Genomic DNA, 27,225 nt, shown 5'->3' with positions numbered 1-27,225 from the left:
GTTAAAACTTCTCAGTTAAACTACAACACACCAACTCACTTTGAGCAGCAGTCCTTCACATGTGCTACGCTTTGTGTTTCCCTGTCTGACAACAATCCTTTGGTGTCCCTTTGCTTTAATTAAATACAGTATATGTGTTGGTGGATGTGTTTGAGGCAGAGCCAAGCTAGGTAGAAAATATCAAGTAGAATTTGTATTTTACTTCTTAATTCATTAACCAGCAGGGGTCAGTGTACATTCATGAAATACTGAAATGAAACTACATTACAGGTTGACTCTGTTTGACTGCTGATACAGTGAACTTCGTTCGTGTGAGGTTAACCAGAAAAAATCCAAATCGTGAGTAATGTGTTACAACCAAATCATTAGTGAAAGATTTGGTAAATGATTCATGTGGGAGCCAGTTTCCTCTGTCTTGTCTGGAATGATTACTCCACTCTTAATTTTATCCCTCTCTGGCTGAACTGCAATAAAACTCCAGTTAATTAATGTCCAGGCTCCTGTGACACAAAAGTACCACAGCACTCACAGTTCCTTTTGGACTTTTCCCAGATGCCTGAAGGGTTCGAGGCTGTTTCAGTGGAAGTTTCCTGTCACTTAAACGCAGCAACGTCGGCCTCCAACAACCACAGATACGCTAATGAGGGGACAAACATGGCACAGGTGCATAACTCCTCAACTTGAATCACTCACATATGGCATATGACGCACCTCAGCCTCGAATAACTGGTTTGCAAAAAAAAAAATCACGCATCCAAGCTGAAACGTTGTTCCTTAGCCAGAAACTCTACTGTCAGTAGTCAGAAAGAAGAAGTGGGTCAATGGAGTCAGGAGAGGCACATCTGCCTTACCAGAAAGGAAAAGTCAACCATTTCAGATGTAGGTTTGTGGTTTGGTGTGTTTGGGTTTTAAATGGCTAGGGTTAGAAGTTCAACAAGAATAAGAGACTTTCAAAAGAGGCATGTGACACAGAGGATACAGCCTAGTCCAGTCTGCTGCCCTGACTCACAAGCGACATCCCGCAGTGAAGAGTAAGAGGCCCAACTGTCGGGTGACTCACCATGACCCCTGTCCAACACTTGTTACACGTAGTGCGTGCGTGCGTTCACTTTCTCTAAGCGGGGTTATCTATGAGTCGCCTTTTTCTCTGAGCCACAACACGTCTGGCTGTGTGATGGTTTTACTAGAAACACTAAAAGGAGGAAAACACACACACACACACACACACTGAGCTTGACTAAGAACGAGCTGACGTTACAAGCCTCAGCCCCACATGAGAGTAAACGCAGACAGTGAGTGGGAGAGACGGTGTGGGAAGGAGAGAGGTAGTGAAAATCTGGCTGCTGGCTGGCTGGAAGGACGGAGGAGGGAGATTGCTGTCCTCTTGGGTGTACGATGCATGAGCGTGGGCTTTGGAGGGGTCCTGAGAAAGTTAAAACAAACACAAATGGAGGAGCGCAGAGATATACGAGCAACCAGAGAAAGAGACGGATGAAGGTCATGGGGAATGTGAGTGACATTCCAGGGTCGCGAGCCAATGAATGATGAGGCCTCAGAGCGAGTGGAGTATATGTTACATAGGCCTGATCCAAACCCTCTTACTATATATTATCCTGTAGCAATGTAAGACCATTGCGTAGTGAGTGTTTTGACCACCCCCCTGAACTCTTTTACTCCATCCCTTCAACCACAAAGTCCGACTTTACCAGCATTTTGTACGAGCAGGACGAGTCTTGTTTCCCCTCCTTTGCTCCACTCTCTCCAAATAATTCACTAATGAGCGCATGACTTCAGGGGGTCTGTGGGGGGGTCGTACTTATTTGAACCATATGTTTTTCTAGCGGGCAGGGCAAAGGACTTCAAGCAAAATTAAAGATAAATCAGGAAAAACTCATCCACTTGAGCTCCACCCTTCCTCCTATTTCTTATTTCCCTCTATCTCGCTTGTGCTTGGTTTAGAGATTTGGGTCCCCTGTAAGCCGATCTTTCCTTATATATTTTTTTTAGCTGATGGTTTCTACAAATCATAGCGATTGCTCACTTTTTACGGCAGCATTACAAAGTCTCTCCTCCCTATCCCGGTGGAACCTCCTGTTGATCAGCGCCGGCATCAGTCAGCAGGCACAGATCAACATCCTGAAATGACACATCACACATTCACTGAAGTTATATGTGCTACAGGGGGAGTGAGGAGTTGGAAATTTCATGTAATGGGAAAAATAAACCTGATGCATACCTGCCTAAAAAAAAATCTGCTGCTGCTTTTACCTTTCCACATTAAAACCCCTTCTGTTTTCTGCTGTGTTTCTTGGACTTTGAACCAGGGTGCGCAGGGGTGGGGACTGGAGAAGGGTATAGAAAGCAATTGTGTATAATTTGTTATGAGTCTGTTTACATTTCTTGTAGGGCTGCTTTAAGTAAGGTTGTTACTTTCGGTGCCTGCAATGAAACCGTCTGCAGTGTAAGTCCCGGTGAGCTGATATGATTTTATTTAAGTAACTGATTTAACAGATTAGCAAATTATTTGTTTATTTCCACACACATTTTAAAAGGTGTCCTGTGCTCAGCTGAACTCAACTGAAGCTAAATAAGAGGCTTTTTCCGTGCTCTATAATAAGGACTAAATGTAGGTTTTGTTAGTTTGATAAAAAACAATTTGTTGACATTTTCTTTCCTGCTGTAAAAACAGGAAGAACTGATACCTCTTTCACAAAGATAAACATTCCACAATTTTAATTGAGCGTCTAAAATGTGTTCAACTGATTCTCCCATCCTTCATCGTTAACATCCCGTTTTATTTCAGCACTATAACTTTGATAAGTTGTATCAGGAAAAAACTTGACTAAATGTATAATGTTTCAACATTAGGTACATCTTGTAACAGACACCATTCCTTATGAGTTGTGTGTTACGTGTGTTAAAAGCAGTGTTTGGTTTTATCATCATATTTACTGGTAGAGCAGAGTGCGAGTTTGCACTGGCCTGTGGCTCATTTTTAGAATTATTCTCCTATCAAACAGGCGGTTTAGTCTTACGAGCGAATACAAGTCATGTCAAGTCTTTTTTTTTAAACTAATACAGTAAGGGTAGCTGCATTAGCCACCGAAACCACGGCTCCATACCTGAGTGTAAGCCCACACACAGTCTGAATGGAATCTGTTCCTGATGGTGGAAATGTGAAGCAGACTATGGGAGGTTGTTGGGTTTTTTTTTTTTTTTTTTTTTTATGGCTCATTTCCAGCAGCCTCTCCGATCGACTGGCACCAGAGGCCTGTTAAAGGGAATTTAGAAAATGATGGACTAAACAGATAATTACAATAAAGAAAAAGGGATTGCTACGGGAAGTGCAAGCAGCCCAGATTCCTTAAAAATTAGATTAGAATGAAAAACGACTATGCCGTCTAAACTCTGGCCTGATTTGGCCATATCTGTGGATATTACGATAATTAACCACTATTTTCTTTTTTGGTTTCACTGTGTCTTTGTCTAAGTTCCTCACGTTCATCCTTATGCTCCACACACACACTTTAGCCATCATTCCCTTATTCATATGCTCTCTTTGTATCCTCCTTTCTGTCTCTTTATTCTCATTTTTAAGCAGCATGAGTGTTTGATGTGTGCTGGGCACAAGAACAAGGGATCGGATACACACCCCAAACAGGAAATGAGAAATTCAAGCAAATAGACCCATGTCTGTGTGCCTCAGAGAGAAAGACAGAAACTCGCACAGAGGAATGCAGATAGATAGAGCCGGGGCAGACGGTGGAGGATGTGAAAGAGACACACTGAATCAGGAGCCTGTCAATGTTTTAGGTGAAAAGGCTGTTATATACTGTACGCGAGTACAAGGAAAGAGAGACGAGGAACACCCCAAGTATGATATTTATAGACAGTGACCACCCCAGACGCTACTCTACATCGCCCTATGACATCAACCATCCTACTGAACCCACCGTGGGTAAAAAACAACCCAAAAACTTCCATTTAACTGCACATGTGAAGTCACAGGTCACTTTATTTTTTTCTCAGTCTCAGCGACACCTTTTCTGTGTTTATTTCAGGCTTTGCGGACGGAAGACACCGACAGCTACCTTCAGTCAGACAGTGCGGTGTTTGTTTGCTTGTTTCACCTGGAGGTAACACCGGCTTTGTGACAGGCTCTGCATCACACCCACATCCCAACAGACGGCAACCCTCTAGCAGTTGAGCTTATGAAACAAGAAAGAGCCCTCGGATTATCTATCAAAGCGGCGGCGGCGTATAAGCCGAGCAGTTGTGTGACCTGCTCGCAGCCCTTTCATCTGGCAGTGCGGTTGTTGTTTTCAGGCTGGTTAACGGCAGCGACGACATGTTGTGGCGGCTAGTTTATTTTACATCGCAGGCTCCGCGCCTACTGTTTATGAGCAATGAACGATCGTGCACGGCACACATGGTCAAGCTTTCCCACAGAAAGGAACCCGCATCATAAGTGACTCAGGATGTCTGGGTGCGCATACTCTGACCATTAGATGACTATGGGACTTAAAAGGAAAGGAAGACTTCCATAGGGCTCCACAAACAAGGTGGAGAGAGACGGATTGTTGAGAAAACCACCCCAGCCTCTCCTAACGGGGCTGAATTGTCTCAAGTGGCGTGAATAGCTGGGGTCTGATGTGGTGAGACAGCAATAACAGACGAGCAAAGCAGACAGACTACTATGTCGCAAGTGTTAAAGACAAACTGTAAATATCTGTCAGTAGAACAACATTACTTTCCCAACCACTGTGTAATAGTGGATACACACAAACTGGAACACAGATGCTTTTTATGTCACCAGTGACACACTCAAACCTTGCCATGTCAATACCAGCTGTGAAGTACAAATACAGACTCAGAAACCCTGTGCAGTGTCCGAAAATATCCATTCACACATAGGCAGGCCATCCAGGATGTTGTGGGGGAGAGTTTCCTCTTCCTGTTGCTCTTACCGTTGGACTTTCCTGTCAGTTAGCATTAACTACTGACAGACCTTTGGGTGCCTTCCAGACTCATCCCTGAGCCTTTTTTTTTTTTTTTATCTCTAGGGAGTATGATTTCTTACTGTAAAGTATTAGTTCACATCCTGTACACTTGGGTGGCCAGGCAAGGGAGGCAATTGTAGGTATTCTCTAGAGCAGATGGCCTATTTGCACCTATTTGCAGCACAGAGACCAGCGGATCTATGTAAAAGAAAATGCAGACCACACTCACAGTCACATGTGTTCATCAGGTGGTGTGAATAAAAAACCTACCACAGATCATCTTCCAAACTGTAACCGGACTTCAGTGGAATGCAGTAGCCTTTATGATCTCCCTCTTTATCATCACTGTGGTCGAAAAAGCTGATCGGCTTAAATTGATTTTGTCAAAGATTGCTCAGATGCCACTAGGGAAGCCGTGCTGTGCGTGTGTGGAGCTCTCATGGTTCCAGTGTATGGAGCCTTAGCCTTTGTGATTCAGCAGTGCCAGAGGGCTGGACTGTTGTGCCGATGCTAAGATAGACTGACTTGAATTGGTGCCCACGTTTGAAGTCTGGGTTTTGTTATAGCTTCCCCCACCCCTATTACTTTTCTGTCACTGTGCAGTGAATGGAAGTAGCAATACCACTATGTTAAAATACTCCGTGAGAACTTCAAATCCCGGGTCCAGAATTGTAACATAACGCAAATAACATGATATGGTGTAAACAAAGACATAGCAAGTAAACGAACAGTAGCTCTGTTGTGGCTTTGCAGACTGTCATTAAGCTGCACAGCTAACCTGCAGAGAGGACCGAACGGTTTCTCAGAGCCAGAACACCAGCTCTAGACAGCAATACTTACGCCGCTCCCGTTACTGTGGGTAACATCACAACAGCAGCGCATCGTGGCAGATTAGAAAGTAAGCTGCATGTAATTTAATGTTACCTGACACAAATTCTGGCTGGACTAACAAGTCAGTGTTGTGTGACTGCTTTGTTTGTTTCTTATTTACATAGACAGGGCCGTGTAAAACCACTGGGGGTTTTTTCAGAGTGGAAAGAGCTAGTCGACATGAGGAGATATTCACTGAATTTGCATGCTGGATTCGAATTGCATTACCAAGATTAAGATTATTTTTTGGGCCTTTTATGCCTTTATTGATAGGACAGCTGAAGATAGACAGGAAGCAGGGGGCAGAGAGAGGGGGAGTGACACGCAGTAAATGGCCGGGGCCAGCTACAGCGAGGACTATAGCCTCTACACCCAGGGCGGCCGCTTAACCCACTACGCTACCGACCGCCCCATCTATTAAAAGTTAATGTAGTCATTGCCTCTAATATATGGCATTATTTTCACACTGAATCATATCGTTTTCAGGTAAATCTGCAAAGTAACCTCTAACTATATACTATATAACTATATATACAGTAGATAATATAAATAAAATGACTATATCACAATTTAAAATGTAGCAGTGGAGAAGTTTAATGAAGCAAATACAGAAGCTAAGAACAGGTACCTCAAAATTCTACAGTACTACAGTAAATGTACCAGTAATAAGTTACTAATAGACGTGGAACATGAAAGATCGTAAAAAGTAAAGCTTAAAAAAAATACATTGATTGACTTTTAGCCACTGTGAGTACGTCTGCATATATATTATACATCCTTTACATGTATGAACTTGTGTGTTTGAATGTATAATATGATTGCGTGTGAGAGTGCATTGAATGGGAGGATAAATGAAAAAAGGGATTACATAAACCAAACACCAAACACATAATTTCACCACGCTGCCCGCTCCCAAAGTGCCCCGATCACAGGAAATGGGTGTAAAGGAATGACTCAGTTTGCTTTGACCTCCGCCACCCCCCCCAACTCCCTAACACCCCCACCCTCTCCTCCAGGGCTGCTTTAATTAGAAAAGAAACTCGTTTTGTTTTTCTTCGTCTCAACACCCAGTCTGCTCCTCTCAATATTGAGCGCATCCCATGTTTGGTGATGACTCATAGCTTTCTCCTCCACCCATCGGCTCTCATGCACTCTCCCTCTCTCTCTCTTTGGTGTGTAATTCAATTGGCCTAGATTCCTCCCTGGGTGCAGCAATGTGAAAAACAGCTGTCACACAGATGTATGCCCTTATCGTACCTGCTCAGGTGTCTCCGATCTACTCGCAATGTGCTCAAACACACGCTCCAAGTTTGATAGCGTCATGCTGAAACGTTTATGCGTTCTCTCTCCGAGACTAAGTTGCTCAAGGCTAACAAGCGCACACACACATCCGTGCACCCATACACACACACGTACACAAACACTCAAATGCTGCTTCAAAGGATGGCGTGTCATAAACAGAGGGACTGGGAAGGAGGAATGTGTTGTTCATTGGGGAATTCAGAGCCAGTGGGGAGAGGAAGGAGGGGTGGGGGCACGCTGACCTAATGTCCCTCTGAGTGGAGGCAATGGTGGAACAGACTGCCAAGCCTTACTCTCTGCTGTCATAACCCTTGTACGCCCATCAATACAGTCGAGAGCCCCACTGACACAGGAGGCCACAGATCACGGCTGACTAATCTAAAACAGACCCCGTACCAAGCTATCCTCACAAACCTCACACCTCCCTAACTCCCATTTATCCGATAAAAAAAGAGTCAGGTTACCGTGTGATACAGACAATATATGTGTGAGTGCGCGTGCATTCACAGAAATGGCAGATGATATTGTCCGTTTAACACTTAGTTTGTGATTTGTGGCTTTAGTCACACCTCTCTTAATTGGAGTCCGCAGCCTTGTCCCTTCTTTATATGTGTGTGTGCGTGTAGGTGTGTTTTTGTGTGTGTGTGTAAGGAGGCAGTGGGATGAGTAATAGAGTGTGAGTGAACTTAAGTTTACTCCCACTGGTGAGGGTCACAGCCTCAGTTCAGCTCAGCTCACTATGGGGTTTTTTGGACCGGTGGAGCCCACGCCCACCTCTCCCAGCATGCAACTTCTGGCTTCTGTAACTACTTTGCTGTGTCCACGGCCATTCACTCTTCACCATATAGTGCACTACATGGTGTCTGCTGTGTGGTAAGAATTATTACAGCCTGTATGGAGGGATTAGATAATCCAACAATGCATCATTTAAGGAAGTATCCAATCAGAGTAATCTCCACTGATAATGATCCTTTCATGTAGGGCTGCAACTAACAATCAATTTTTTTACAATCACAGTTTCCTTGTTCCTAAGCGTCCAAGCTGCTGTCTCCAAATTGTCTGTTTTGTCTAACCAAAAGTAAAAAAAACACAGATATCTTCGGTAACATGAATCAAAAGCTGGAACTGGGCCCACGTTCCACATATTTGTTTGAAATCTGACTGGCGATTAAAATATTTGATCAACAAATAAATCATGTAATCGTTTCAACTGTAATGTCATGTGAACCTTTCAGCCTCTTTTAGCTCATAGCTCAAGTTGGTGTAAACAGTTAGACCGCACTGCAGAAACAAGCCAGAGTCTCTAGGGGAAGTGACACGGCATTGAGATGCAGAAGATCTGTGTTGTGTTATATAACATGCTACTGAGGTGTCTGGACATAGATGTGTGGTTAGTTGGTATTCTAAGGCCATCTGGACTTTGGGGTCATTTGGATAGGAAGCCGGAGGATCACGATCCTGGTATTAGATTAGATCTAATCTAATCTCCACTACCACATGTCTTGAAATAACTACCTCCGTTTCCTCTCTTAAACAAGAATATACTGTCATTTATTTTAATGTATGTCTTGAAATAATTACCTCTATTGTATATAAGGGCTTGCCCTGCTTAGTTCGGGAGGGTCTCATCATTCGGCCAGGGGCTCTCCAAGTAATGTTTTACTTGTTACGATGCTGAACTTATTGTAATAAATTTGTTATACAACTAAGACAGTGTCGGCGGAGTTTCTCTTCAAACATCTTCAACAGCATTGCCACTGAATATACGACGCTATCACCATGTTACAGAGTGGTTTTCTATATTTATGAGAACATTGTTTGAGGTCAGGTGTGTTCTCGAAGCTAGTGGACGTTACAAATCTCCAGATGATTGGTGGGAGATCTCGTTAGCACAAGTCAAAGATGTATCTTAATAACAGGATTATCTTTCTTAACAGTTGGTGGACAACAAAAGAGAGCTAACAGCAGAGTCGATGCTGGACTTATGGTCAGCCATAAAGATTTTATAAGGTGATAATACATCAAAGCCATCTGAGAATGATTCGGTTCCCAAGTGAACCAAACAAACACACGATTTCAAATTGTTGTGGTTGTTTACAAGCTAATACAACAGTAGATAAGCATTTTGTTTTTTTTAATACGGACAGAAATCCCCGTAAAGATCTTCAGGGTTTTTAAGAGAAACTTTCTACTCTATTAAAAACTCACTGAGTTACAGATGCTGGTGCAATAGTCGCTACTCGGGGGAATTATGGGACCCTCAAACCTCAACTCTCGCCAGTTCTCCTCCCTTCCCATATCGTCACCGTCACCCATCGGGGTATGTTCGTCAGTCGGGGTTGTAAGATTAAACTGCTATTTAGAGGCTGCCTCTCCTGGGTGTAGCATCTATATGGCAGATGTGATCTTTTCAGACCCCCAGAGTCTGATCTTCTCCTCTGTTTAGTACCAAGGGAGATGGTAGCTGTTTATAGTGGCAGATTTGTCCTTCTGTGTCCAGCAACAGAGAGAGCGAGCGAGAGAGAGAGAGAGACTCTGAGAAGGAAGGAAATGGAGGGGCGGTCCTGTGAGAAGGAGCCAGTCCAGAGATGTAATTGGTACCTTTCCTTTTTTAGAAAACATTTCTTACTTGCTGAGGTCCAGCAAATGAGTCAGGGCGCAGCATGCTTTGTAACCACACTCAGACACTCTCACATGGTTTATCATACTTTCCCTTTGTAGTTCTCCCTTTGAAGAGGGTTTGAGTTTCTCCTCTTACTTTGATGTCCATGTATTAAGCTATGATGTTAGCTACTGGTTATGTGCATGACAATAGAGCATGGCCACCATCTGGTAAAAAACACAATGAGATTCTCATTTGTGAACATGTTGTTTTGTTTGCCCAGTTAATCTTGATTTTGTAGCCATTAGTGCTAAAACATTTGAGCTTAATGTCTGTTGAGCAGATGTGTGTGGTCTTCTATTCTACCTTTGCCCATTCATTCACTCACCTACATCTGTTTTCTTCCCCTATCACTTGCCTTGTTTAGTTCATGGGGATAACTCAAAATGGGGCAGGGAGGCTTCAAAGAGCTCTAGCAGGGGGTTAACAAAAAGATGAGAGAGAGAAAGAAGTGGAGACGGAGCAAGAGATACGGTCAGATGACTCAGACTATGATAAACATCTTGGCTTAAACTGCAGGTGTGAAGTGAGAGGGATGGTGGTAGAGTCAGGACAGGTGGAGAGGGGGGAAACCTGTCAGCTCACCACCAACCTTTTGCAAATTCAGCAGCGCCGCCTTCACACACCTCTGTGAAAATATCTCATTTTATCTGTCGACACTGTGAGTGAGTTTCTCACAGTTCTAAGAGTGCACACTGTGCGTTAATGTTCGAATGTCAAGGATAATTATGCAATATAGTAATGTCGCTGCATTAAAATGAAGAAATAATGGAAACTTTTGCAAACCACAGCTATCACAAATACTGAAGTGAAACTAGAGACTTGTATTATTAAATATTGTTAGAATGGCTTCCAGGCCAACTTAGACAAAGTTAAATACAACAAGGTACACTTAAATAAAATAAAAAAACAAGATAGACATACATCACATCTAAAATCCAAGATATAGAAACCATAAAGATGATCGAAACAGTCAATTTATTCAGCTGAAGCTATTTTATTAATCGATTAAAACGAAATGCAATCAAAATAAAAAAAATAAAAAAACAAATTTCAAAACAGTTGTACAGATGTAGCAACTTAAAAGTTCCCGTGTTTCCGTGACGGGACCGTGACGGGGCCATGACTGGTCCTTGAACGGTCCTTGGCTGGCCCGTGACCGAAATGTAATGTAAAAAAATTTAACTTTTAAGTTGCTACTACTGTAAGTGGGAGTAGGAAGACATGTTTGTTGATGTGTGTGTGTGTTTGCACAGATTCAGCACCTGGAGCAACAATGGTTTCGAGCAGCTGTATGATTGTGAAGCAGAGCTGAGCAGCAGCAGGACACCAGAGTGTGTTATTAAGGCCGCGGCCAGCTCAGTCTGAGTCCACAGGAATTACATCAGGCCGCTCCACTGCTCCACTTTTAATGACCAGTTGTGGCAGAAGATCAGTGGACGTATAATTGCAAATGTCATAGATGTTGTAATAAGACAGAACCCAAAATAGCATCTCAAAACCAGTGGTGTGGCGAATCAACTTACATTTAGCATGATCGGTTTTCATTGTGAACTTGTAAAAGTGCCACAAGGAGAAAAAAATGTTTCAGGCAGCATTACACGAAACAGAGCCTTTCATTTCTCTGCGGCTTGAAGGAGACAAAACACAGCACATGGGCTCAATTAAAGGAGCCAATTATGTCAGAATTGAGTGACTTATTCACTCTGATGAAGTGCAACAAAAGAACTGTTTTCTGGTTACTCATGCAGTCGTATAAACCCGGCACGTGGATTGCGTTAGTGGTAAAAGAACACCTGCCTGACCTTGAAATGCTGCAGGCGATCCGTCTTCACTCTTTTTTTTTTTTTTTTTAACACTCATACGTAGTACGGTGGATCGTGAAGTGCCCCCCCTGTTTTTTTTTTCTCTCTCTGGATGGAGCATTTTCTGGGATGTACTGGCAGGAGGTGTCTCAGTCCCACAAAAAGCCTCAGGGCTGGAGAGGAAGCAGCTGCTGAGAAATGAACATCGGTTAGAAGGACAAGCCTACTTGAGTTTGACTTCCCTCTGGGACTGTTCCATTAACACCATGATAGATTTATGAGCCTCTTGACATTCATACCCTTTGTTTGGCCATTACAGGGAAAGTAAAACAGGTGGAAGTGCAGGCATTTTTAGAAACTCATTTAAATGATCTGATCTTCTCCAACAAAATCCACGTTCTGCTTGTTTGGATTTGGTAATGATTCTGTTTTCCTGGAGAAAATTCCAGTTACATTTTCCCTGCCAAGATAAAAAAGTACATATTGTGCCTCGGCACCATTAAAAATCAAAACCTGGCAACAGATCTGTCTGAATCGTTTCGAGAGGTGAGCTAAAAGAGGATTCAATTATGTTGATCATGTTTCATTTCACTCTGTTTATCTGCCTTCGCAGCACGCTTTCCCAAACAAGCGCTCTCTGTTGCTGGCTCGCAGGAGAAAAATTCCCGTGCTTTCCAGAGGAACGCTGCGTAACATGACCAGCTTTAGAACAAGATAGCACAGATCACTGTCACCTTGTCAGAAGCAGCACAGGCACCCCTCATACCGCTCAATAGCGCGCAGCTTATGTAAGACGTTTGACGTTGATGTGCTTGAGCCATGGCTGTGTGTCAGTGGGTTCAGTGTTTTCATGTGGATGTGTACAGTATGTGTGTTTAATTTTCCATGTAGTCACTGCCCTTAAGTCTGGGACTTACCAACGGGTCTGGACCTGCTCTCCTCACTTCCAATTGAGCCTCATGGGCTGCCAGTAATCTCTTGAGTACTGAGAGAGAGAGAGGGGTGGGGCTGGCAGGGTGGGGGTGGGGATGAGCGAGGTGCTAGGAGATAGTAAAAAATGTTGATATGGCGTGCATCCCTACAGGTAAAGGCGGTGCCAGTAATGGGCTGCGCGTACGGGAATTCAAATGTTGGCTTCGCCATCGGTGAAGCCCGGTAGAGCTTGTTGCTCTTCTTCAGTCAGTCCATAGTCCAGAGTAAACAGCCACCCACTCCTTGCCCAGAAATAGACCACACGCACCTGGCATACGCCACGCTTTCCACCGCTAGATCTCTCTTCTGACTCTGGACAGTCATTGCTACCTGCACAACCTGGTTTTATAAAAATGTGCTGAAAGAAGCACGATGTGAGGGAGGTATATCTCCATCCGCAAGAAGAAGAGTAGCTTCAGAAGGGTGTGGGCCCTGTATATCAATGTTTGTAGCTTTAAAGTAGGGTTGCAGCGTTTCATAGCATGTAGATTTGCTCATCTATGATTTATGATCTATCATTTCTTTATGGGTTATTGTGACTTACAATAATAACTGTGTAACCATGACACTGTGATGTGGGGATGGGAATATAGAACCAGTTGCAGTTGAGAACCGGTTTCTATTTGTCTGATCCACTGGACTCATGTGACTTCGACTTTATCGATTACTTTTGACATCATTTAATTCTGTTCTTCAGGCTCCAAATCCATACTGGAGTCATGGTGGAGAGTAAGAATCGGTCTGAAGCAAGACTGTAGTGTAATGTAACTGCAGAATCAATCATCATTTCAAGTTAAGTGTGTGAACACCAGCAATATTCCCGAAACATCTTTCTACACAACATGGCCTTAAATTCCAGGAATTCCATGTATCTGACGCGCATGAGTTCCTCGTCTTCCTAAACGAGCAGCACATCCGTTACTGAGGGGAAATATCTCGTGCGAAAGGAAAATGTAACTGTATTCTCTCATCGAAGTTAAAGTAAAGAGAGCGTGCCTGTTTTCTACTCTCTACCATGAACCACATCAATCTGCACTAAGTTATCTTTTCAACATAAATGTCACAGACATTAATAAGATAAAAGCTTCTTTCGTTATGAGGGTAAACTGTCTAAACGACGATGGCACGAACGTCCACACAAGGTGTGTTTCAGTTTGTGCTTATTTCGTAATTAAAACTCACACATACGCAATGCGTGCGCTGACAAGTGGAATACACACACACACACACACACCTACACAAGACAAGTGGAAACATTGCATGTGGTTTTTTTTTATTTTGCTCACAGAATTATTCCACTCTGACGTGATAATTTAACATCAATGTTTATTTCAATTTACAAATGCAAATTTCAAACTGTAAGTGCGCTATAAAAATATGATAAACTGAAAAAAAAATTGAATCATTGAAGCTGAATTAATTCTTGACTTGTGCAAAAAGCGTCACACTTCAGATGGAAGTTAAAAACCTGAAAGGCAATAAATTGCCCCTAATTGACTACGGTGATTAAAAACAAACAAACAGCAAATGTGTGTATTGAGTCTGAATGACCTAAAACCAAACACCACAACCGCATCCCCTGACCCCTCACCATCTGAAGACAACAAAACTGGCTGTAAATCCTGAGTGGGAGAAAAACATGGTGTCATCACTCTCATCACAACCGCTGAAAAATTACTCATGGCTTTGACAGCACGGGAGGCTTCTCGAGGACAAGCTGACATTCAGTTATGAGCACAAAAATAGTGACAGGAAACAAAGCATTGTATAAATCACGTGGGTTGAAAGACAAACAAAGCAAGTAAAAAAAACTGACGGTTGCTCCAGTCTCAGTCAGAGGGAGTTTCCCCAGGTCGGACTGTCCCTGTGGTTGTCTGCTGTCCTTTACGATGTGAGTCTCTCCAGAAAACACCTGTGGCATTATCTTCAAGGAAAACCCCAACAACCACTGGTTTTTCATACCTGGGATTTAGCACCTTTAACTATGACCTCTTAAGGTAGATGATAGGGCAAACAGAAATGACCCAATCATGTGTGAAAACAAAAGTGTTCTTCCGTCGAGGTCGTTTTGCTCTTCATGTCGCTTGGCATCCTTTTATCCACATACTTATTTTGACTTTTATACACTTCTTTACAGACCTGTCCCTCAAAACAAATAAATTAATTCATTTCAAGACAGACATTTTTTTTACTACTGCAAAGAAAAAAAAGTATATACATAGAAAATATGATCTATAATATCTATATAAAGAAGTCCACGGTTTGATGTGCGTTCATGATAAGACAGAGCTCACAGGAGGAAAGGTGGACCACAAAGATCCTGATGACTGTCCGCTTATTCTCGTCCTCTTTATCTCTGTCACACACTCCTCTCTGTGGTCTTCCATCTGTGTGTGTGTGTGTGGGTGTGTGTGTGTGAGAGATCAGTGTGCCATGTTGTATTTTTAGCTACACTTGCAAGACTTCACGCTCATATTGGACAGCTGCTCCACCTGAAAGTGAAAATCAACAGCGATGTGATAAACCGTCTGTGAAAAAGTGCTGCTTTCACATAAAAACGTTCTGTAAACATTTCACCTCACGAGGCGGTTTACTTGGCGGTGGCATAGATACCTTGTGTTGCCTGCCCACGTAGTAGAGGATTGGCAGTGGCTCCAGTGCCTGGGGGACACAGCAGGGCTGGGCAGAGGCTCCTGGGTTGTGATGCTTATACAAGGCCAAAATCTGTGAACAATTATACGAAGGTAAGACATTAAAACAGATAATGGATTTATGAGTGTGAGGTATTATTCACAAAGTATTGCTTTCTGAACAGTCTTTTTATGTAATTATTAGGGCCCGAGCACGACACGCTGGGGCGAGGCCCTATTGGATTTCTAATGCTGAACGACGTTTAAAAGTAAATCGCATTTCCGACGGCCCATATAAACTCCTGAAAATTCACCTACCCCCCCAATGTCGGGTGTAAAATTTCGCATTTTGGGGGTCTCGCACATGGACGTACGCATATGGCTCGACAGCGCCACCTAGATGTGCGTTTTCGGAGGTGCCCCTCGCCACGGTTTCGTACACGTGTACGAAATTTGGAGGGAGTATGTAACATGCCGAGACGCACAAAAAAGTCTCTTGGCGACCCGGGCTACAGTGAAGCATACGGCGTCCAATTTTGGTCAAATTTGGACTTTTCGTGGACATTTCCAGGGTTCGCATTTGAACTCCTCCTCCTAGGGATTTAATCCGATGTGCTTGGCGTGTGTGTTCTCAAGACCTCGACAATGAAAAGTTTATAAAATCATAACTTTTCATCAAAAGGCGTGGCCGTGGCGGCGCGTCGTTTCTTTGAGGCAGCCCCGCCACAGTTTTGGACACAGAGTTATGAAACCTTAGCAGTCTGTAGCTTTAATTTTTATTATTATTATATGTGTTTAACTGCACTACAAGGACTTTTTGCAGGTTTGACAAAAAATAGATTATTCTTTAGCGGATTTTATTTCATATTTTATGGTTCAGGGCACAGTCAGCGAAGCCCTCTCCCTCCTCGTTATATTACGAACTTTAGTTTTCTCAAGCAACCAAAGCTGTTAGTTGTAGGCTTACATGTAAGTGTATGAACATTATTTAATTGTTCTATCCTCATCAATTCAACACCATGTACATAATACTTTCACTGCCAGGTACTTCACAAAGGAAGGAATCTCCCGGAGCTCTTTTAGAAAACACTGACTTTCTCTCCGGCTGTTAAACTGACAGGTTTTGTCAGGAAGTGACTCACAGGCTGGTAACGGCCGTGACAATGAACGATTCATAGCTACACACACACAAACAAATCAGTGTTGAATTCAGACCTGTGGTGCATTGTTTATATTTTTATATTGGGGCAGAACATGATACACGCTATGCAACCGGGATTACCCAGCTCGAAACTCCCAGACAGACCGGAAAGTCTGGTCACTGTATCTTAGGGGCTATTCCACAGAAAAGAAACAAGCTTAAGAGGACACACATAGTAGCAGTCTGAGCTAAATGCCATGTCCATGTTTAGTATAAAGTATACAGTTTTGCAGGTATTCAGTTATGAATAAATCAGATTTTGATGAAGAGATCATCAACGTTATCAAAAAAATGAATGTGGGAACCACATTTCATGGTAACAGTCGTTGAGATATTTAAGTTTGGACCTGACAGACCACCGTCGTCATCCTTAGAGTCACAGCACAGTTGATTTTGATATCAGTCACAGTTTATTAGGCCTGTAACTGATGATTACTGGCATTAACAATGAGTATGTTATCTTGATTACAATAATTAATCAATTAAATGCCCAAGAAATGTGAAAATTGCCAGGGTCTTCTGGTCTTAATGAATGACCAACTAATCAATTCATCAAAACTAATCATATCAGCACTGATTAGACACAAACTTGTTTTGTAAGTCCAGACATTTCACAGCTGTACGTTATTCAGCCACGTAGTCAGATGGTGGACTGCACGCTACAGCGACGTGTTGCACTGTACCTGAGAATATTTGTTTTCAGTATTCCAGATGTAGGTGCAGGACCCCATGCAGTAATTGGCAAGGTATCCCGTTGGCTTGTGTATCCATTTCCAGCCCAGATCTTTCCTGAAGTCGATGTACAAGCTCCTCACACAGCAGGTCTCTGTCTGGCTGCATAAGAAAAGTGAGGCGATGCATTGAGATGGCGTTGACATTTTTAGAGCATAGTTGGGTCTTTCCAATCCTAAACTTTACTCTGTTTACCTGAAAGTCTGATATACCGCAGTCACTGCCTCAAGAAAAACCAAACTGACATAAGTACTAAGTCTCGTCAGCCAGTAGTCCTGTGCAGCTGTGGTGAATTGTTCAAGACACTGAACCCTAATTGCTGCTGATGGCCAGGCCATCTGCTTTACATGGCAGCTCCACCATACATCAGTGTGTGTGTGTGTGTGTGTGGTTGAAAGGCACGTTGGTTACAAAGTCCATTTACCGTAGACCTTTTAAAATGACCACAGAGTTGTAAACAAGAGTAGCAATAATGTTTTGGCATGTCTTTTGAAACTACCAGTTAGCTACGGGTTAAGTTTAACGGTCAATGAAACAAAATACTATGCGATGTTGAGTACGGTTGCTTACGCTGTACAGGTGTCCTTTGTCTCCGTGGAGCGTTTTGAGCGTGAGCTGTGGTGGCTGCTGACATTTTGAGGGATGGACATGGTCAGGATGTACGGTGGTTGCTGCGTCATGGATCGTATTACTTCTGTGTCTCCTCTACTGCCCGATAGCCCAGAGATCTGAAAATTGAAGCCAGCCTCGCTACTGGTGTCGCTGCATTCACAGAACAGCCGGAGTTCGAAAGCCTGCTCAGTATCTGTCAGAAGAGAGTATAAGGGTTGGTTACTTTATTCGTGGAGGTAAATATCATACAGAGGTCATCATAGAACCATAAAACTTGTTTTTTCTCACAGTTCTTGCGGATCCATTCCTGAAGGGTCTCTGTGACGTCGAAGGACAGCCATTTGTGTTTCCACTGGTTAGTTATGAAGCGGGAAAAAAGGTAGCTGGCCGACTTCCCCAGACCCTGATACAGCTCCACCCGCTGCTTATCAGCTATCGTGGTGTGACTGATGAGCATCCGTAGCTCCGCACTCGTCAGCAGGCGGTAATCCCCCACGCTCTCCCGTATCTTAGTGATGTTGAAGTACATGGGGATGGTTTTGGTGCTCTTGCTCTTGGTGTTGGCATCTGTGTCATTCTTACCTGTGTGATTTTAAAACAAATGCAACCGTTTCATGAAACAGGAAAGAAACTTGACTGAGGTTTTTTGGATGTAAGGGACAATATGTCATGAATAAAGATATAATCGTCGTCATAACCTAGTGCCTCCTTCCTCTCTATTAATTTATCCAACATAAGTGAAACTAAACTATTGAGCACTGTCTATTTATGAGAATATAAATCCGGACTCTTTGTGAGCAGATTAAAACACTCAAATCTGGATCAGGGGCACACTTCATTAATTTCCTCTAGATTCCTGATCCAAGACAAATATTCGGAGCGGTGGTGGAGGTTTTTTTTTGTTTGGTGTGTTTTTGTTTTTCTACAATCTCTCTTGGCACATGAACGCATGATTTTTGAAAATGGGACAACACTTAATGTACGTAAGAGATGTTCATTATCTCTGCCTGCATGTGTTTGGCCTCAAATTGGGTTTTTTTGTATGACTGTGTGATTAAGGGACCTCCCCCTGATTTCAGTGATTCACATTTTTATATAAGTCATATTTTGCTGACTTCTCTGTTTTTTTAAACTGACTGCTGACTCGTCACTCCCTTCACGAGTAATAAACAACTGCTTCAGTTTGAAAACTTGTTTCCACTATGGACATATCATCGGTCATATGAGTCATGGCAGGTTCTTATGTTGGTATTTTCACTGGAGCTGACATTTCACATTGCTGGTGTTTGTTTTTTTCGAATTGTTCCTGTCCAGATTTGCACCTTGATAATGTAACCTGCTTATTCTCATTGCACTACCCTCATGCTGGACACACACCTGTATGCCCCCAGACACACCTGGCGGAGATCTGCACTCTGCTGGGTGCAGTCTTGTAGTTACTTCATGTTCTTAATAAGTTAACTTTGTTTTTTTCTGTACACATTTAAATAAAAAGCGTACAGATTCAAAGTGTTACTCAATAATCTCAGCTGCAGCCAAACATTTATTTATTCCAGCTGCTGTTTTCTTACAGTATCCCTGCCCATATTTGCAACTTTTAATCCTGAGCCTGTCCATATCATGACAAGCAGGAACATTCCCCCTGCAGAGCTTGATAAAAAACAGAGCCAAGCTACTGACACCATAAATCTAGCAGCGCTACGTTACAAAGGATTCATTTGGATGGAGACATGCAAAGATAAGAGCAGGACGGCAGACGATCAAGAGTGAAACACTGTGTAGAAAGAGAGAGAGAGAGAAGGTGCAGCGTACATGCAACGAAAACAGCAAAGTGAAGAATGCACTCATGAATATAGTGTGTGAGTGGGGGTGCTGAGAAATTGGAGATGTGTATAAATGGAGCCCGGGTCTGGCTCAGGTCCAAAACTTCTACCCTGCTTCAGCCTGCCAAAGCCTGAACTCTCCTCTCTCAAATCCTGGAATTACTCTTTGACAGCAGCTACAACCCGGCCACGCATACTTGAGCTGCATAGTCGATCTAGTCTCTACCAGGATCCTCCATGTCACGGCTGCTTGTGTATCATTTACCAGTATCACCATCTGTGTCGTTGTGTAGGTAGTGTTTCAAGCCTTGTAGCGAAGCCAAACTGAAACTGAAAACAACTGGTGTGCGGTGTAAAGGGAAATGAGATGACATTTTACTGGTTCCACCCAGAGCGGAGTCAAATGTTTGGTTGTAAGTGCATGAATGGGAACACAGAGCGTCACAAACAGTGTACAGTATGTGAACTGGCAGTGGTGTACCGAGCAACACCAACGGAAAAGTCATCGTTTCCAGTTCACTTTGAGTAAAGTGAGATAAATATGTTAAGGTTTAGAGAAGTGTTTACGAAACAGGAAATTACGTCACTTCCCCTTGAGAAGCATATTGGCTGCGGTGCTATAATTACAGCCAAGCTTAATCCTCACTTCTACTTTTCAATTAACACGGCTTGCATCGTCTCTGGAGGACTACCGCCGTGCAGCTCATGTGATCAAAATACAACACTTTGACTGGAAAGTTCTGTTGTGTTCTCCACGCCTGGCTGAGAAAAGGCCTCGCTCTTCCAGTTAGGGGTAAAGATAGCACCCTAGCCTGCGTACTAACATGGGTGTGGGGGGGGATTTGTGTGTTGAATCAGAGCCTATCCAGGTAAGCCGGGGACAGCTGTTGTGACAGGTAGGGAGACAGCTCTGTAATTACCAGTGGGAGGAACCAGATTCCAGCAACAGCCTAAATACCTGCCTCCTTCATATACTCGGCTCCACCCTCCCACATCCCACTCGTCAATGTCTCGTTTCCCCACCTCACCCTGTTTTAGACATACTGTCCAGCCCCTGTTGCTACTCTTATTCATCGTAGGGTGGTAGCAGCTTCATTTACTCTTAAATATAATAATTACCCCAGAGCGGTGAATTCATTTCACTCCCGAGTGGCGCAGAGTGGCTGGTTTCCAAAGAAGAAAAAAGAGTTCCCTCTGTAAACGAGCTGAATTACATTTGGACCGAAACCACGTTAAATGGGAGAGGTGGATTTGTGTGGGACGGATGTGAGTGCTAACTGGCTGGAGGAATTAAGCCTAATCCACCACACAATTATCATAATGGAGACTTAAAAACTGTTACGTTCTAAAATGTTCTGCACACAAATATGCATCCCCGTAGGCTGTGTTTGAGGTATCAGGAAAGTGTGAGTCGTCCAATAAAAAGAACCACAAATTGAAGTGACGAACAGGATTGTTAATGAATATAAAAAAACCCAAACTTGTTCTGCAGTTGTTCTCAGTGGCCACCAGCCTTGCCTTCCTTCCTGCCAAAGCTGCCCTGTCACAAACATGCTGCAAACACACTGATAATAAGCTCAGGAAACCCAGCAGAGAGAGAAGTGAGGCGCAGAAAGAGACGGGGACGAGTAACCACAGGCAGAGGGACGAGTTTATGAAGGAGAAAATGGTCGGAGGGGGGAGAAAGAGATATGATGAAGAACAAGTGACAGGGTGAGCAAGGGAAACCCCAATGCTCAAGTTACAGGAAACCCCCAATCCCAAGGGAAAGAGAGAGAGAGAGAGAGGGAAAAGAGAAAATGAAAGAGAGATAAAGGGACAGGGTGAGGGTGAACGAGTGCATTTCATGACTTCTCTCATCTAATTTCCATTTTTTTTTTTGCTCCTTTCTTTTTGGTTTTCATGCAAACTAGAACAAAATCGTGCCCCTTCGTTTTTTGAAGGTTCCTTTGTTCTCTCTTTGGTCTGCACCCTCCTGAGCACAGTCCATCCACTCAAGTCTTTCTTTTGAAGTGGCGGATAAAAGAGGGATAGTGTGGATGCCTGCCTGATAGGGTGAGGAGTATAGGCATGTAGAGAACAATGGAGCAAACAAAACAAAACAAAAAAAAAAGATCTGTTTATCATAATAGTTGGGAGTCATTGCACAATTACAGCCAAATAACCGTTTGGCTGAACAAACAGCGTATGCATGCTGGCCAAACAAACAGCATTAATAAAGCAGTAAAAATGCCATGGATACCACGAAAGCAACATAGAGCAGCATACCAGAGGCAACACATACTGCTGCTAACTTGTAACGCCTGTGATCTCTGAACTCCTCAAGCTGCCTGAAGATGTTGGATGGAAATCATAAGGGGTACACATGTTGAGGGAATTTATGGACAAGATCGCAACTGACACCAGCCATCGGGCAAATTCGGTTAAATCTGGGGTGCAGCCACTAAGTTTGTCTATCCCTGCAGGTTCTTTACGGTTTATTTATGCTGAATTCTGGTGTGCCAATAAAATAATAAGTAGTACTTTAGACCATCTTTGGTTTTTGGTTTGTTTGTGTACAGTATTTCTTGTACCAAATGACACCTGTTGACCTCCCTAAGCGAGCCTTAATGTACCTAAAGATTCAGATTTGGATATTCTTTGCCCTGTAGTTAGTTAGTCAGCAATTTTCTCCATGTGGGCCCAACACACGACTGTCTATTGTCAGTTATTTGGTACTTACTGGTCATGTTGAACTTGTGTAGCACCTTGGCGAAGTACTCCTCCTCCTCCTGTTCTGTGGAGATGTCTGTCTGGACCTCAGTCTGCTGCTCCTTCAGCATGTCCTTGGTGCTGTTGTAGAGTGACAACAGGGTGGTGGGGATCTCCTCTTCGTCCCCAGCCTGATCCGGCTCAGGCTCTTTTGGTAAACGCAGTTTGCTAAGGATCTGGCTCCTAATGGCCTCGATGCGCTTTTTCTTCACCATCTCCAGGTCCAGCGTCTTGCATGTTGACATGCCGCTTACGTTGCCCACCGTGTACACAGCGACGAGCATCAAGAACGCCAGCTTCATGGTGCAATCTGACTGTCTGCAACCCCTGTTTGGTTCTTAGCAAATCCTCTTTCACCTTTCCTTTCACTGACTGTCTCTGACCTGGGATGCTCGGGGAATAGTGAATCACTCCGTGCAGAGGTGTGAGTGACGCAGAGTGTTTACACACAGCACAACAATTAAAGCACTGTGGAGAGTCCTGAAAGTTCAGAGCTACTGGTGCCACCGCTGTCTCTGCTGCTGTGAAAACCACCTAACACTCGTGTCTTCTTTGCATAGAAGCAGGTGGAGAGAATCCCAGTGGGCAGACAGACGTAGAGGGACGAGCCAGCCTCTGACTCAGCCACACAGGTAACACAGTGACGTCTCAGACCATGAAGTGAGTCCAGAGCGGAGCTGTCAAACGCTAACAGAGCCCAGCCAAACGTGCACATAGACAGCGCCCCCAAGGCTCAGAAGATCTCCACGGCACCCATCAGTCAAATGAATCTAACAACACACTCCACAGAGGAGAATCAGCTGGTGACTGACTGATTCAAAGCCTCCAGCTCCGGTATTAAACTGAATCCTGCCTTACTCAAAAGCAGGTATTCTGTATACACCTCCACGTGTCAGCTCACCAGGCGGGCTTCTCTTTACTCGTCCCCAGAGACCATCTGAGTGAACGTAAAGGGAGCTGTGTCGCACTCAATGAAACGAAAGAGCCTGACTTACTTACTCCCTGAGTCCAAGGCTGTTCAGCTGACACTGCTTCCTGTCCTCCTCTATTCACAGCTCATGTATGTAATGTCAAACAGGTCCCCTCTAAACGTCTGTAAGGAAGAGAAAATAGCAATGTGCTTAAAGTGAAAAAAGGGGCCTTCCTATTTCTGAAGTTTGATCAGATGACCTCCTGCTTCCTTTACAGCCCAGATAAAACTCTCAGGGTCTTTGACACAACCTGGAGATGATCAAATATCCACGGTGAGGGGGGAAAAAAGAATAATTCTTCTCTAGTCACAAACTATGCAGTCAAGTCATTAAAAGAAACATCTGATAAACTCCGCTCTCCGGTCTGACTACCTCTTTTTCAGCAATAACAGCATGTGATCAGCGTGCAGCTGCAGTTCACCAGAAATCGCTTTCAACACCTCCGACTCATGCCTGCTTCACGCACACACATCTCCTCATTCTCAAAACACAATAATATGATCTTGGTCTCTGGTGAAGATGCTATCAGAAGGTTAAAGACACAGTAAAACTCTCCTTCTGTCAATCTAACCATGTCCTCCTGAAAAAAAACCAAAGTTTTAAGTTCGACACACCTTCTCTTTAAATGAGTGAACCATCCAGACACAGCAGCAGTGACAACAGCAGTAGCAGGAGTAACAGTCCCTCTCAGCTCACGCTCTTTTGGGAGTCGGGTTGTTGTCTTGTCTCTTGTCCTCTCTTCCCACTATTCATCCATCGGTATCACCTCGTTTATGCCTGCAGCAGCTCCTTCACACCTTCCCTCTTGAGTCTGACACAGCTCCCTATTCACACCTCTATTTAACCCCCTGTCTCTCTCCCTTTCTCCCTGTGCTCTCTCTCTCTCTCTCTCTTGGTGCTTGTCAGAGCTTGCTGGTGACAAAGTGATTTGTGGGAGCTCTCAGCTCGGCTAACTTTTCTCCTGCACTCACTCGCCTCTCTCTCTCTCTCTCTCTCCCCCTCTCTCTAACTCTTCTTTTTTTTTTTCTGGTTCCTGTTACTCGTCTAATACAGCGAGCAGCTCTCCGCCCAGGAAATGAGGGTAACGGCCGCAGTGTAAAACATCTGCTGTTTTAACAGCGCTCTGCTGCCTGCCCTGTGTCCACATCAGGAAGCCAGAAGCTGAACAAGCTGAATAACTGCTCTCTCACACTCTCTGTGCCTGTGTCTGCCACTGAGGCACCCGATGACTGACATGCCAACAAGCCTTGTATGGCCTTGCCAAACTGACAGCCAACATTTACCTGGTTGTTATGAAGGGTGAACACCTGCCAGGCCTAAAGAAAGTGAGGCTCGTGGGACTTGCATGTCTAAAAGTAGAACAGTGAGTTTCAAAGGATGGAGAGCCAACAGGGCTGGACTGTGTGGTGCACTGTCCCAGGTCTGGGTGCTTTTTAGAGGTCGGATTGTGTATTTTTTCAAAAGGAGGGCTAGACTTAAACAAAACAGTGATGGTTTCAATAATTTGTCTCTGTCTGAGGGGGTGATTCAACAGGGAAATATAGATAGTAAACTGCCATTGTGCAGTCTTCAGTCTTGGAAACATTCTTAGGTTTTGTCCAAATGTTATTCCCACAGGTGTGATGATAATTTCCATCGACTAGGACAGTTTTGAAGAATGGACTATTCATCAAACAAAGCAATAAAAGGTGACATTAAACATGAGGAAACTCAAGGTAAAAAAAAAAAATCCCCTAAAGCGTTAGTAATAACAGAAAAACAACGAGCAGTCAAACAAAGATACCACAGACAATTTGTTCCACGGTGTCAACTGCACCATATATCTGATTACCATTAATGATACGGGGTTCAAAACGAGTGTGACTATCACATGTCAACAACTAGCACTATAACATCACCCGGTGTGTGTGTGTGTGTGTCTGTGGGAGCTGTGATGGGTGTGCACTGCCGCCTGCTGGGCAAACATGTGCAACATTTTGCACTTTTTAATTTCTGATGCACACTTTGATGCAAACAGTACAAATGTTCACTGTTATAACAGCAGCAGATGTGGGCTTGTCGAGCCGCATTTTGTAATAACGTCCAAAATGTAATAACTTTTTCATTTCATTTTGTAATAAATTTTGCTGCATTATGTAATAAGTTATTACATTTTGACGAGATTATTACCAAATGCAAAAAATCTGCAATTTACATAATATTCTCTGTTAATGCAACCTTTGAAAAGTGTACTGATAGTAATTACTAAGTACTGCTACTAGGCTAATACAGTGATACTAATAATAGGCCTAGCTTTTACAAATACTTTAAAGTAAAATAAAATACAATTAACAAACAAATGAACTATGCTTTAGAATTGTTATTACATAATGCACCATGTTATTACATTTCCTAGAAAATAAAAAAGTTGCAAGTGCATTTTGTAATAATCTTGTCAAAATGCGTTGGGGTGGTTTATTACAAAATGCGGCAGTTTATTACAAAATGCGGCTTTATTACAAAATGAAATGAAAAAGTTATTACATTTTGGACGTTTATTACAAAATGCGGCTCAACAGGGCTAGAGGAGGCTCACAGCTGATATAATTACGCGTCTTCTTCCTCTATTACACAAGAAACAAGCAGCAAAAGTTACATATTTGATTAAATCAAAGATGATGAGCATTTCCTGTTTCACTCTTTTAGTCTGTGAGCATCAGAGCACTGTGACAGCTATATCAACAGAGGAAGCCACTTGTGTTCTATTCATGCTTAAAATGTAAATGTTCTGACCCATTTTTCTCTGCTAACATACTGCCCTGGGCCTCTGAACACAACAATCTCTGTGCCTTATTGACCCCTGTGCAGCCAGCACCTCTTACCGGTCTGCCATGGGGCATTTCATACCCTTTACCACAAGGCTTCGCTGCCAGTACCTCAAGGTGTCTGTGTGTCTCCGAACACAAGAGTGCAAACATTTCCCACCATTCACCGTGAAGTCCTAAATGGTTCTCCGTGTGACTCTGCCGAGGAGCCCATAGAGCTGTGGCCAGACCCCAGATTCTCTGAGCCAGACAAGCCGAGGGAGGGAAAATATTCACAGTCAACAGAGAGAACAGATACAGTCTATAAATCATGTTACCTCATCAGAGATGTTGCTGGATACATTTCATATCTGTTGCAGTGACACGATGCTTGTGGCTGCTTCTACCGGACAGTGGAACGAGGCTTTGGAATAAAACATGCAGCTCTCACAGTGATTACACGTTGGTGCACGGGCAAGCATTTAAAAGACACAACACGATGTGAGGCATGTTCCTGAATGTTTCAGCACATTCAAACGCAGTTATGGAAGAAGCTTCACTTTAAGCAAAATTAAAGCTTTAACAATGTGAAAAGTCACAAAATTAAAAGTAGTCCTGCATTCAAAATATCAAAAATGTTAAAGTACAGAAGTGTTAACAGCAAAATGTACTACTTATGTACTGTACATATCCATTCCTCTCCATATTTTATATTTTATACCACTTATTTTATTTTTATTTCTATACTAGTTTATCTTTTCTTTTCCATATATGTTCTGTGTCTGCTCAATCCTGCCACAGTAAATTCTGTGTTTGTGTAAACTTGCATAGCGAATAAAATTAATTCTGATTCTGATTCAGATGGATGCTGTCAGTGTATTATATACACAGTACTTAGATCATATATGTGATAAATAATATAAACTCTTTTGTATCTTGTTGTGGTTGGACTCAATTAAACTATTTTATATGCTTTGTATCTAAAGCTTGTGTGAGTTGATCATATTGTTTGGATATGTCAAATATAACTGCAGTATTTGAGTTAATACTTTCCACTGATTAGAGGTAAAATAAAGGTATTTGTACTCAAAATGAATACTGCTCTTATTAT

The 27,225-nt window shown here is 43.1% G+C and overlaps 1 protein-coding gene across 1 annotated transcript; it reads right to left on the bottom strand.

Annotated features, from left to right (window-relative positions):
- Positions 1 to 13,863: 13,863 nt before the first annotated feature.
- On the bottom strand, positions 13,864 to 24,353 carry tgfb1a (transforming growth factor, beta 1a). The gene is made up of 7 exons (XM_027280465.1): positions 23,946 to 24,353; positions 22,332 to 23,453; positions 18,075 to 18,368; positions 17,745 to 17,979; positions 17,126 to 17,276; positions 15,225 to 15,335; positions 13,864 to 15,103 (listed from the first exon to the last, which is right to left on the bottom strand). Exons 2-7 carry the CDS (start codon positions 22,660 to 22,662, stop codon positions 15,056 to 15,058), a joined length of 1,170 nt encoding a protein of 389 aa, XP_027136266.1. The 5' UTR covers positions 22,663 to 23,453; positions 23,946 to 24,353; the 3' UTR covers positions 13,864 to 15,055.
- Positions 24,354 to 27,225: the final 2,872 nt, after the last annotated feature.

The sequence above is a fragment of the Larimichthys crocea genome, chromosome VII (genome assembly GCF_000972845.2).
Source record: "Larimichthys crocea isolate SSNF chromosome VII, L_crocea_2.0, whole genome shotgun sequence".
In the NCBI taxonomy this organism is placed as follows: Eukaryota; Metazoa; Chordata; class Actinopteri; family Sciaenidae; genus Larimichthys; species Larimichthys crocea.
The sequence above is the reverse complement of the archived record's forward strand: the minus strand, read 5'-3'. Positions and strand labels throughout refer to the sequence as shown.